Below are 13,560 nucleotides of genomic sequence, written 5' to 3' on the forward strand. Positions count from 1 at the left end.
TATTTGTATTTTATACGACAGGATCTCACTATGTTGCCCTGGCTATCTGTGAACAGCTGAACACAAGCGATCCTCCAGCCTCAGCCCCCTGACTAGCTGGGACTACAGACATGGCTCCAGGATGTTTTATTTTTAACTTACTAACCTTTATAATTCCTCCGTACATGATTAAGGCTGTATGCGATTTATGGACTTGTATTACTATCTGACAGAAACTGAGGTGCAGGCCAATGATATCCATTTGTTTAGATAATAAGCCCTCAGGGAGGAAATGAGGAAGAGTACATTGACCTAGGGAGGAGGCCAAAATTCCAGTTCCACTTCCTGGCCTTACCATTCGACCCTGGTGACCTGTACTGTCTCTCTGGCACGGCAATCCTTGTCTTTAAAATGTAGACATTGAACTGGATGTCTCCAAGTTCTTTTATTTCAGCAATTGTACATAATTTGGCATTATTACAAAATAATTATTCACATGTTGTATCGGAAACATAAACACAAAATGTGTTGGGGAGTTAGTGGATAAATTATACTGGGAAATATATCCTGTTTATGCACTTAACAAAGTAAAAAAAAAAATCCTTGAGAAGAATAGCAACACACTGGCTTATGTAAAATTCTCATCTGAAGCTTTAAAAAACTATAATTAAAACCACCCATGGAGCCTTTATCCTCAGTGTACAATGGGTGTGGGTATTTAAAATTTGAAGGTGATTTAAAAATTTATTTATTATATAATATCTACTATCAAATTAAAATGTAAAACTCTACTACAATTGTATGAGCATGGTTTTATTGAATAAGCATGGATTTTTCTTCTGTAATTGATGAAATTCATGTTTTTCGTATAAATTTGTGCATAATACCTTCTTTATTCCAAAGATCATGACTCTGTTGGTCTCTGTATCTTGGTACTTGTTGGGGTGCTTATGTTAAGTTCCTATGGTATGGGAGTCAAACTATGGCCACTTCTGACTACTGGCTTGGAAATCATTGAATTTATACTTTATCAAGATGTAGTACGTGACTTCCTCTCCTTTCATACATTTTCTACCAGTAACCTGTTTCAGCATGGCATTTGAAAAAAATTATTTTTTTCATATTAAGTGGGAAAAATCCCCCTCTCCCAAAATTCAGGAAAGAAAGTAGCTTTCTGATACTTCCGGTATTTATCTTTGGTGGGGATTTAGAGAGCTATTCTGGCCATAAGACTTGCCTAGCAATGCGCAAGGCCCTGAGTTTGATCTCCAGGACCACAAAAAAAAAAAAAAATAAATAAATAAAATTAAAATTGTATATGAAACTCACCCTGGTTCCTATCATGATGGGGTCCTTAACCATCTTGTGCTCACACATACAAGGGGTCTGGATGCTGTTGATGGAATTAGGTATCAGGTATTTGTGTATAATTAAGTAACGGTGCATGTTAAAGGAATTGTGTTTGAGATTATGAACAAAAGAAACCCTGGACTATTTTCAGAAAACCATATGTTTTACTAGAGTGAAAAAGAACACACATGATGTTCCAAAGTGTGAGTGATGAAGGAAGCACACAAGGGCACATGGTCATGGAAAAATGGTTTTGTTATAGCAAAAGCTCTAAGCAACTACCAGAAATAAATGCATCGAATAAACTAGTTTTCCAAAACAATGAGATGCTGTGCGCCCATTAGAATTCACATTCTAGAGTGAGATGTTGGACAATATTTTTGATATAAGGCCGGATAATAAATATTTGGGGCCTTTGGACCACAGAGTCTGTTATACTCAACTTAACCACTGTTAACTCAAGCAGCCACAGAGAAGGTGTGAACAAGAGAGCAGTTGTGTTCCAATAAAACTTAATTCACAAGCAGGCAGTGGGCTGGATTTAGCTTCTGGTTTGGACATAGTTTGTGAATGCTTCAAACGCTCATGATTCATTGTTTTTTAAAAAGCAGGATATAGAGTCTTCTATTTTCTTTGAAAATAATCAGCTAGACATGAAACAAGTGTTCATTGTGATTTGCTTGGGACAGTGGCTCTCTGATGGGGATACTTTTGTCCTCCAGGTCACACTTAAAAATAGCTGGAGACGTTTTTGTTTGTCACACTGGAGGGGGATGCGGTGGTTGCCACTGTATTTAGAGTAGCAGGGAGGCTGCTCAACGTTCTTCGATACACGGGACTGCTCTGCCCCTGCAAAGGATCACCCTGCGCGAATGTTGGTAGTGCTAAGGCAGAGAAGCCCCAGAGAAGGTGGGTTTGGTGCATGCTGTTTCTTCTCATCCTTTGTTTTGTTTTGTTTCTTTACAGAAAATGTGTATCTTTCTAGTAATACAAAAATATACTTAGGCAAGAAATAATCATGTGCAAAAGAATAACCATATGCATATGAACTGTGTCGACTTTTCAAGACAGCATAAACCTGGGAAGCCTAATGTGACAAAGGAGGAAGAAATCATAAAGCAGTAACACTGGCAAAAAAGACTGCCTTTTCAGACAGAAAACAAGCGAATATTGAATGATATCATTATTTTGGAGATAAATAGAAAAAAAACTATATTTACATTTTTCTAAGGGGAAGTGTGTTCCAGCGTGAGTGGTAAGTTTGTATCTCATAAGTATATGTGATAGTCTAATACTATTCTAGCAACATATGTTTCTAAGCAGATAAGGAGAGACTCCAAAAGATAGTGAGTACTACTTTTGTGGGATGTCTCTTGAAGATAAAGTTAGTTTTTTAAGATGAATGGAAGGACGTACAGTTATGCATTGCTTAACAATGGAGAGAGATACTGTCTGAGAAATGCATGGCTAGACAATTCTGTTCATGTGTGAACAACAGATATTATACTTGCACAAACGTGGCTGGTAGAGCCCATAAACGCCTAGGGTGTATGGTGTAGCCTATTGCTCCTACGCTACAAACCTGCATAGTATGTGACTCTGTTGAATATGGCAGGCATTTTCTGTCTTTTTTCTTTCTTTTAATTTATTATTATTAGTATTAGTAGTAGTACTGGGGATTAAACTCAGGGGTACTCTGAGTTCTTTCTTCAATAATAAGTTAACCTTGGCTTATTATAATGTTTTTACTTTATAAACTTTTAAATTTTTTTAAAAACCTTTGACCCTTTTGTAGCAAGACTTAGCTTAAAACAGATACACTGTGCACCACTGTACAAAAATATTTTCTTTCCATATATCCTTATTTGATAAGCTCTTTTCTACTTAAACTATTTTTTATTTTATTTTACTTTTTACCCTCCCTTACTGAAAACAGGACACAGGCACACACGTTAGCCTGGGTCTCCTGTGGCGTTTCCACTTGAACTGCCTGCAGCCATTTCGAACTGTCATCCCCATAATTCCCTCTGAGTACTCCTGGTTGGTTTTTCCCACATGGCTCCACAGCATGCTCCTGATGATAAAACCATTAGAAATGTATATGGAGCTTTAAAATTGAATCCGGATGCCAAGAAGGTGCCTGATTCTTTGATTTTATAATGAGATAAACCCGGTATTTAAACCAGGCTGGGATGAGATCACTTCTGTTCTCACCACTGTATAAGCCCCTGTCTTGATCCACCTGGGAGGTGACAGGCGCCTGCCAGTAAATCCCCAGTAAATTAGAGTCTGTGCAATCCTGGACTGTCTGCTTCTTTCTTCACTCCCATGGCACCTTGGGGCTATTTTTCATATGCTGGGACCAGGTTTACCTGGAACCCCTCAGTAGAACCAGGATTATCAATACTGCTGTCTACCTCCACATCCTGTCCCACTGGAAGGGCATCAGGAGCTACTGCATGCTCGGAGATGTCACCCTCTATGTAACTAACTACACCTTCTGGAATACTTCATGAAGCACCTGCCTGAGGCAGCCTGACACGTGACTTCTACAAATAGATGGTGGATACTCTAAAATAATAATAAAAGTGTAGTGGAGTAAGCACGTAAGCCTGTAAGTCATTTGTTATCATCATCAAGTATCTTATACTGAACATAATTTTACATTCTATACTTTTATGCCACTGGCAGGTTTGTTCACACCGGCATCGCCACAAACAGCCCAGTAATGACTTGTGCTATTACAACTGCTGTGACATCACTAGGCAATAGGAATTTTTCAGAGTTATTAAAATCTTAGGGGTCAAGTATCATGTAAGCAATGTCGTGTGGCACTTGACTGTATTGTTTTATGTAGTTAAAAGTAAACCTAAGTAATGAGGTGAATCTCAGGTTGGAAAGGAGGAAAAGGCAAAGAGGATATTTGTTGAAAACCTGCTGTGTGCTGTGAAATGCTTTATTATCCCCATTTATGATAAAAGGATTGAGAGTCAGAATAAATTACATGCTTTGAAAGTCTTATGGGGTAGAGCTAAGGTTTTGATCCATATAAATCCATAATTTTCCCCTAATACGTATGCTGATCTTTTTAATAGTAAGAGATGAGATATTTAAAGTTGGTAGTCACTGGACGATCGGGAGGCGAAGTTGGGAATGTTGGAATCTGACATTATGAAGGGAAGCTCCTAATTAGTCTTCAAGAGAAAGCTCAACCGCTTCTCCCACAATGTCCCCCAAAGACCCTCATCCCTCTTGCTTCCTGAGCTTTTGTCTTTTTTTTTTTTTTTTTTGGAACTGGGGGTAGAACCCAGGGCTTTGCGAATGCAAGGCAGAAGCTTTGCCACTGAGCTACATCCCAGCCCCTGAGCTTTTGATTTATCCGTGACTCAGCACTTTCCAGGTTCTAAAATGGTATAATTTATTCTTCAATGGTTTCCTTCCTGGAAGGAGCTTCTCCTGATAGGGATCAAATATCCTGCCTCTCTAGCACACCCCCTGGCACAACCACTTGCACTTAATAGGTGTGTGATAAATGCTGCTTTAAGAGGAAGTCCTGCTATCTTCCAAAGAACTTTCCATGAGCTCTACCAGAAGGAATGTTTTTTGATTGACGCTCAGGTTAGTAAGCATGACAGGTCTAAAATGTCCATCTGTCACAGAAACTGAATGGGAGTTAAGTAACTTTTAGATGGTCACAGTTTGCTGACAGTTTGTATGATAATGTTTCATAGATTATGAATATGAAACATACCCCATATTGCCTTATTCTATAGGTATTATGGAAGTTATTGTGGCCTCTGTTATTTTAAGTCCCCTTGAATCCAGACATCTTGTTCTACCTGTGTCTATACACCACTAAGACCCCTCCTTAAAAGACACTCATCACTCATCAAATCTTTTTTGGAGTGAGGAGAGTAAGACATGGAGATCCTGCCACATGACAGGATTAGGTCTTCCTTGAAATGTGCCTGAAATATTAAAAAGAAAAGTTGGATGATCAATTCTAGTGTAATAAATAACATTTAATAAATTTTTTTTGAAACCATTTTCCAATGTTAACCTTCCCATTAGCACATTCTCTAACTGACTCTTACCTCCCCCAAAAGAAAAAAACAACTAACCATCCAAAACAGTCAAGGGTCACGCTTTAAAAAGTTTTCAAGTGACAAATAAGAAGTGACATATCTATCCCATAATGCATGAGGAAATCAACTTTCAATATAGAAGACTAAAAAAAAATTTATGGCTATGAAAGGGAAAAACAAGCAAGATGTGATTGGATATGAGAAAGACACGGGGAGGAGGAGAGATAATAGGCATTCAGGAAGAAGGAGAAATGAAAACAGATTACAAGCAGCCCTGAGTGGCAATAAAAGTAGGAAGGATGATGGGTGGGGTGAGTGTTAGACCCAGTAGAGGGACAGTTTCTTTGTTGTTGTTTTTATCAGCTTTATTGAGATATGACTGACATGCCATAATATTCACCCTTTGAAACGTACACATCAATGTGTTTCAGTTATTTTCCAGGTTATGCAACTGCCATCAATATCTACTTTTAATTAATAGAGAAAAAAGAAAACACACGCCATCAGGAGTCACTCCCCACCTGCCTTTCCTCCCCCACCCCCAGCCCACCTGGTCCTAGGATGTCACTGTTTTACTTCTTAACTATTGACCTGCCAGTTCACATAAACGTGACTCTACCATATGTGGCCTTTTGTGTGTTTGTCTTGGTGGTTTTGTACAACTCCCTAGTAACTAATAGCATCAAGCATCGGATGCTTGTTGAACATTTATATATCTGTTTTTTTTTTTTTTTGAGAAATGTTTACTCAGCTATTTTATCCATTTTTTGGAGATGAGTACTAGGGATTGAACTCAGGGGCACTTGGCCACTGAGCCACATTCCCAACCCTATTTTGTATTTTATTTAGAGACAGGGTCTCACTGAGTTGCTTAGCGCCTTGCTTTTGCTGAGCCTGGCTTTGAACTTGAAAACCTCCTGCCTCTGCCTTCCAAGCTGCTGGGATTATGGGCATGCCACCGTGCCTAGATATTTTATTCATTTTTAAATTGTGTTATTTATCTTCCTACTGAATTCTAAGAGTTCTTTAATATAGTCTGCGTATAGGTGAAAGTTCTTTAACAGATATATAATTTGTAAATACCTCCTTCCTTTTCACATTCTTTAGAGTAAACTTTGAAGCACGAAAGTTTTTAGTTTTGACATAGTCCAGTTTATTATTGTTTCTTGACATTTTGATGTTGTATCTAAGAAAAATTTTGCCCAACCAACATCATGAAGATTGATTCCTATGTTTTCCCCTAAGTTTCATAGTTTTAGCTCATATTTATGTCTCTGATCTATTTTTAGTTAATTTTTATGTATGGTGTTAGCTGAGGGCCTGACTTCATTCCTTTTCATGTATACAGCAGTTCCAGGGCCGTTGAATGCTCTGTCATTCTAAGAAAAAAATCAGTTTTCAAAGATATGGGGCTTTTGGCTTCTCAGTTCTACACCATTGATCTACATGTACTTGAGCTGATACATGTGTCTCTGTTAGCATAATTTTATAGTAAGTTTTGGAATCAGGAACTGTAAATCCTCCAACTTTTTTTTTCCCCCAAGAGTGTTTTGGTTTTTCAGTATTCCTGGAAATTTCACATGAAATTAATTATTGGTTTTTCTATGTCAACAAAGAAACCAGTTGGAATTTTAATAGGTATTGTCTTGAGTCAGGGAATTTTGTCACCTTTATTATATTAAATCTTCTGGTCCATGAACATGGGATTTTTCCATTTGTTTACGTCTCCTATAGGTTTTTAAAGAATGTTTTGTACTTTTTTGTTACATTTTTACTTCTTTTATTAAATTTATAGCAAGATTTTTTTTTCTTTTTGATGCCATTGTAAAGGCATCAAATTTTATTTTCATTGATAGCATATAGAAATGCAATTGATTTTTGTATATTGATGTTGAATTTTGGAACCTTGCTGAACTTTATTAGCTCTGATTTTTTTAATGGAGTCTTTAGGATTTTTATGCAGAAGATTACATTGTATGCAAATTAACATAGTTACTACTTCCTTTATAATCTGAATTCTCTTTTCTTCCTGATTCCTTCATTATTGCTTCTGTTGGAATTTCCAGTAAAATATTAAATAGAAGTTGTTTAAAGCAAACATCTTTCTCTTATTTTTCATCTTTCTTATCAAGGTATTTTTATAATACCATTTTCATAGAATGAGTTGGAAAGTGTTCTCTTCACTTCTGTTTTTGGAAAAAACTGTGAAGGATTGATAATTCTTCTTTGGTAGAATTTCCAAGTGAAACAATATGGTCCTCAGATTTTCTTCATGGAAAAAAAATTTAGTTATTTATTTGACATCTTTTATTGTATAGAAGTATTCATATTTTCCATTTTATATTTGAGTCAGTTTTAATAATTGGTTTTTATCTGTTATCTAATTTGTTGGTATAAAACTATGCTAATATTCCCTTATAATCTTATTATTTCTTTAAGATCAACAGTTATATGCTCTATATCTCTATATTCACCTTCATTCTTGAAGGAATCTTTCCTTTTCTTTTCTTTATTAGTGTGAATCTTGTCAATTTTGTTGATCATTTCAAAGAATAAATTTTTTATTCTATTTATTTCCTGTATATTTTGATATTCTCTATTTTATTCGTTTCCTGCTCTAATGATTTTTATTTCCTCCCTTTTGTACACTTTGAGTTTAGCCTGCCCTATGTTTTCTAGTGTCTTAAAATAGACTATTAGCTTGTTGATTTGAAATCTGAGTTTTCTATGTAGGTACCTGCAGCTGTAAGTTTCCTTCTAAGCTCTGCTTTCACTGCTTCCCAAACATTTTAGTATATTTGATTTTGTTTTCGCTCATCTCAAAGTACTCTCTATTTCCTCCCATGATTTCCCTTGTGACACATTGGTTCCTTTGGAATATGTTGATTAATTCCCACATATTTGTGAATTCCCCGAATTTCCTTCTGTTATTGATTTCTGACTTAACTCCATTGTGATTTGAAAACATAACTTACTATTATTTCAGTCCTTTCACATTTATTGAGACTTGTTCTCATTCATCTCAGAGAAAGTTCCATATGCACCTGAGAAGAATGCTCATCCTGTCACTGGGTAGAATGTTCTACGTGCGTCTATTAGGTCTATTTGGGTTTCTGTTTTCTTGTGGATCTTCTGTCTGGTTTTTCTATTAATTGTGAAAAGGGAGGTGTGGAGGTCTTCAACTTGTACTGTTCAATTGTCTTTTCTTCCCTTCCATCTATCCGTTTTTTCTTGGTGAATTTTGGGCTCCTATTGTTAAGTGTGTAGATCATCATCGTTTTTAATTTTTCCTGATGGATTGATCCTTTATCATTTTCAAAGTTCCTCTTTAATAACTTTTTTTTGTTTTAAAATCTATTTTGTCTGACAGAGATATAAAGACTTTATTTCTCCTTATCATCTGCATGGTGTATCTTTTTGATTCTTTTGTTTTCAACCCATTTGTGTCTAGTGGACAGTTCTTATTACACCACCTTAGATCAGGAATTCATAATACATTATCATCATCACTATTAGTGGACTTGTTTCTTTCATGATTAGCCACTGATGATGTTTTATCCAGCTCTGCTGAGGCTCTGCATTAACCTATAAGTTCACCATCACGAAGCATGGAAGACAGGTGGGGATTGGTATTTTCTGGGATGACATATGGATTAGAGCCATATAAATGTCAACGATTCTTACAAGGGATGACATCAAATCAAGAAGAGGCTGAGATTTGAATTTTACTTAAGTGCTGGCATTTTGCACCATGGTTTGGGACCCGACTATCACATTGTTATATTTCCTGCTCTGAATGCTCATCTAGAATCACAGGGTCTTTTGTGAAGGTGGGCTCCAGTATGTCTGGCATCCCATTTCATCCTCCGCCTCCTTGAAGGCTGGAAAGGAAAGAGTTGTAACAATAGATGTGCTGGAATGCTCCTGTCAGGAGCTGACCTTTGTATCATTGCTCCTCTATTTTCAGAGACCAAAGAGCTTAAGTTAAAATTGGAAAGAAGCCATGGGACTGAGCAGCTTTTCCTCTTTGGAAATGCAAAGGCTTAACAGAATTCTCCCCTTGTCATCCTCGCTGCCCTTCACCCTGACCCTCACACCTTCCCAACATTAGGGAAAGGCAGGAAGTTTTCCCTGAGGGTTTTCTTTGTGACGACACTGGTGGGGCAGATTGATCAATGGGGAAAACCCCATGTGAGAACACGCCTTCTGTGTACATTCCCAATATTTGGCTATAAGTAGGGCTGTTATTAGAGCAGAACAGCACTCTCAGGGCACTGGGTCCACAGTGCTGAGCAGATCTATTCTTTGAGCTGAGAATGATGTGCAGTGGCAAGAGTTTGCTCCTGGCTGCCTTGGTGTCAGTGCTGCTCCTCCATCTCTGCAGAGAGTCAAAAGGTAAGTATTCTCTTTCCTGCTAGGATGGAGTGCAGGAGAACTGTTTTTCTGTTCCTGTAAGCCTGGAAGTCCTGCAGGTCCCCAGGGGAAGGGAAACTGTTAGGAAGTATACAAAAGGGAAGGGCGGGAGTCCTCAGTTTATGGATGAGTAGAGGGGACCAGGGTTATTACAGCCAATCAGGCTTCTTCTCTGCTGTGAATCCCAGCAGATTTGGGGTGTAGTGGGCTTCCAGAGGCTCCAGAACTTCAGGAGGAGACCAAAGTGCCATTTTGGGGAGTGATGTAAACTGTATAACATTTGTCCGTATTAAAGGTCCTTCTGAAGCATAGAGAACTCTCCCACTTCCCGAACCTTTTCCTTCCCAAAGAAACAATGTTTGTAAAGTTCAAAACTTCTCCTTTAAGTGTTGACTATGGCACTTGACCTCATTAGCCCCATGAGCCAGGGGACATCGCTTGCCAACTTTGAGATAAAATTTATTCCTTATCTTATAGCAGGTTATAATTTAATGCAGAGTAGTGTCCAAGTATTGCTTTATTACTGAAGAGTACATCTCTTTTAGCAATAGGTGCATGATTGAAAATGCACGTTAACATTTTATGAACAGAATTTTAAATCACCATCAATGGTGTTGCAATTGCAAAGTGCTTTAGCTATCGCTTCTAAAAAGCAAAAAAAAAAAAAAAAAAAAATCAACTTTTACTTTCTAAGGCCATTTCTCAACATTGGTAACAAACACTAGATTAAAATCTACCAATTTATTAATTTTTTGAATTTGGAAGGTTTATCTATTAAGGTGTTTTTTTTTTCAAGTGAGGATGTAAAGGGTGCCTACATTTTTGAGTGATTATGGTAGACTGAAATAAAATATTGTCAGTTTGCATTTCTTATTAAAGATAGTTTATTCATGAGAAGTCATGTGTTTCTAAACTATTATTGAACCCAAACTTCCTAGCCCACCATTTTGTAAAAAAAGAATTGGAAATTACATTAACCTGAATCCAGAAACCCAAAATGGGTTTCAAAGAAATTAAAATTCTTCCATAAAATGGGTTATTTGTTGCACAAATCAGATTCACTAGATTTTTTCACAACTTCAGATTGTTCCATAATATCAGTTACAGAAGTTCATCACATGGGTTTAATATCTTTCATTTCTCTTTCAGCAGCAAGCAACTTTGACTGCTGCCTACGATATACAGAGCAGGTCTTTCATCACAAATTCCTTGTGGGCTTCACACAGCAGTTGGCCAATGAAGCCTGTGATATTGATGCTGTCATGTAAGTCATTCACTGATTTTCAATCAATTATACCAAGACTACATGAGAATTTCAGATTTTTTGGGGGTCTTTTTAGAGTCTCATTCAGAAATAACTGATGTGGCAAAGGCAATTTTATGTTAATAGTACACATCTACTTTGAAGTTTAAATAGGACTGAAGTAAGGCTAAAGCTTACTTTTTTGAACAAAAAATAAGGCAGAAATCATTTTCTAATATAAACTTATAGGCTATTAAAATGTACTTCAGGAATATATGGGAGATATATATTTTGAAATAAATATTTTCTACTTGAAAATGTTTGGGCCTGTAAGTAAAAATCTCAGACTGATTATTCTGTCATTTAAATATTCTTGATTCCTATAGGATATAGGAATGATGTAAGTTACTGATCATATATATATATATATATATATATATATATATATACATATTGCATGTAACCACTAGCAGCAAAGTTGAATAAAAATTTTGAAAGTTTATCTTCCTGCCATTGTATAATTATTTGTTATATTGCAGAAAAAGTCAAGGATAATCATTTTGACATATTGCCTCAAGATTTATCATGAGCATTTTTTTTGCATTTCATTTTACCTCTTTAGCTGAAATGTTTAGTGTGTAGAGCTATCCACCGAAATAGGAAATGTACGTTGCATGTTTTGTGAAAAAGACACTTAAAATTTATTAAACACAAATCAAATTTTCTGACTTTTTAGCTTTTACACAAAGAAGAAATTAGCTGTATGTGCAGATCCAAAGAAGCCCTGGGTGAAGAAAGCTGTGCGTATGCTCAGGTATGGATGACTGGCAATCAATTAGCCTCTCTCCAAGTGCAGGGGAAAGGGGTGTGTGCAGAGGGGTCCATTGCAGGCTTGCTGGGGTTCTTCAGCCTATGTGCTGTGAATTTTTTAAAGGGAAAACTTGGATTGAATGATGAAAATAAAAGGAAGTTTTCCCACATATAGATCATTATCCTCATTATCATTTTAATTTAGTGTTTGTTCACATGAAGTATTAGATTCCTCCATGCTCTCTTCAGCCACTAGTTGCTTGATTCCTGTTGCAATGATGCTTCCTATTTACAGAATTTACGCTCTACTTGATGTTTGATTGTTAAAAACTGAAAAGTAAGCATTAGTTAAGAAAAGTCCAGAGGTTCTGATTTATATTGATGACACTAGAGAATAACATTTTATCAATAAATGGCCCCTAACACCATTGTGCTATAGACACTGAACTTGGAAACACAAGATTAGTGTTTACATTCTGTTTCTGTCATGAACTAGCTTAGCTATTCAGAAAGGTGCATCGTCTCTAAACTTGAGTTTCATTAAGCAGACCTTGAGCTGCTTTACATTCTGAGATGAGATTAAGGACATGTGAAATGACCTTCAGGTCCCAAAGCCATTCCCATGATTCAGCCACCCTGTCTTTTCTTACACTTTCCTTCTTTTTCTCTTTATAGTCAAAGAGTCAAGAAGATGTAAAAACAGATGCTCTTCTGGAATGGAATTAGACACAGCTCAAGAAAAACAAGATCCCACCTGGGATTGGAAGTCTCACTTGCACATTTTTCAGCACTACCTGACCTCTGCTTTATTGGACTTGTCCAATGGATGAAGTTGATTCATATTGCATCATAGTTTGCTTTGTTTAAGCATCACATTAGTTATGCTCCATTTTATGTTAAGTTATTTATAGCAGTAGGTATAGCTATTTAATAATAATTTCCCATAAGCTATGTGGCTTAGTGCAAGGTATGGGAATAAGATTATATGGCCTTCTTGCAAGCAATAAGCTATTTTTTAAAAAAACTATTTAACATTCTTCTGTGTACATAATTTTGTCTCCTAAATTGTAATGATATTTTAAAAGACAGAAATGATTATAAGAAGGATTAATATTAAAAATAAAACAAAAACACAAAAATTTACTTGCTGATTATCATTTATTAAGACACATAATAAAAATACTTGAAGACAGCAGTTAAGAACATTTTCTGAAAAATTATAATCCTCATTTATTTCTGCCTGAATATTTTCTTTATATCTATCCCTCATGGCCCTGGAATTGATTCCACAAGAATTGTTGTTTTTGTTTTTAAATTCAAAGTCACCCAAACCAAAAATCAGAAAGATCTTACATTTGTGATCCATAGTCCAGTGTTTATTGTTATAATTTTTTTAATATCAAAAAGTATGGAGGCTGGGGTTGTGGCTCAGTGGTACAGTGCTTCTCTAGCACATGAGAGGCCCTGGGTTTGATCCTCAGCACCACATAACAATAAATAAACAAAATAAAGGTATTGTGTCCAACTACAACTAAATTTTTTTTTTTAAAAAAGTGTGCCTCTAGACTCTGTGAATGTCAGAGGAACACAACAATCATTGAGAAAAAAACAGGAGTAATTTCTTGGTCCATCATCTTTCATGAGCCAGGATGCTTGGAATAGTCACCTTAGCATAGGAAC

General features: G+C 36.4%; 1 protein-coding gene across 3 annotated transcripts; it reads left to right on the top strand.

Annotated features, from left to right (window-relative positions):
- Window positions 1-2,060: 2,060 nt before the first annotated feature.
- Ccl20 (C-C motif chemokine ligand 20) lies at window positions 2,061-13,023 on the top strand. 3 transcript variants are annotated; one of them, XM_058577455.1, is made up of 4 exons: window positions 2,061-2,238; window positions 10,980-11,091; window positions 11,807-11,884; window positions 12,556-13,023. In XM_058577455.1, exons 1-4 carry the CDS (start codon window positions 2,202-2,204, stop codon window positions 12,575-12,577), a joined length of 249 nt encoding a protein of 82 aa, XP_058433438.1. In that variant the 5' UTR covers window positions 2,061-2,201; the 3' UTR covers window positions 12,578-13,023. The 3 variants fall into 3 exon arrangements, with proteins under 3 accessions (XP_058433438.1, XP_046295887.1, XP_046295886.1); XM_046439931.2 differs by lacking the exon at window positions 2,061-2,238 and adding an exon at window positions 9,390-9,809; XM_046439930.2 differs by lacking the exon at window positions 2,061-2,238 and adding an exon at window positions 9,394-9,809 and having other exon boundaries at window positions 10,977-11,091.
- Window positions 13,024-13,560: the final 537 nt, after the last annotated feature.

Source organism: Marmota monax, unplaced genomic scaffold (assembly GCF_021218885.2).
Source record: "Marmota monax isolate L192 unplaced genomic scaffold, Marmota_monax_Labrador192_F-V1.1 WCK01_AAM20220418_F8-fsc00041, whole genome shotgun sequence".
In the NCBI taxonomy this organism is placed as follows: domain Eukaryota; kingdom Metazoa; phylum Chordata; class Mammalia; order Rodentia; family Sciuridae; genus Marmota; species Marmota monax.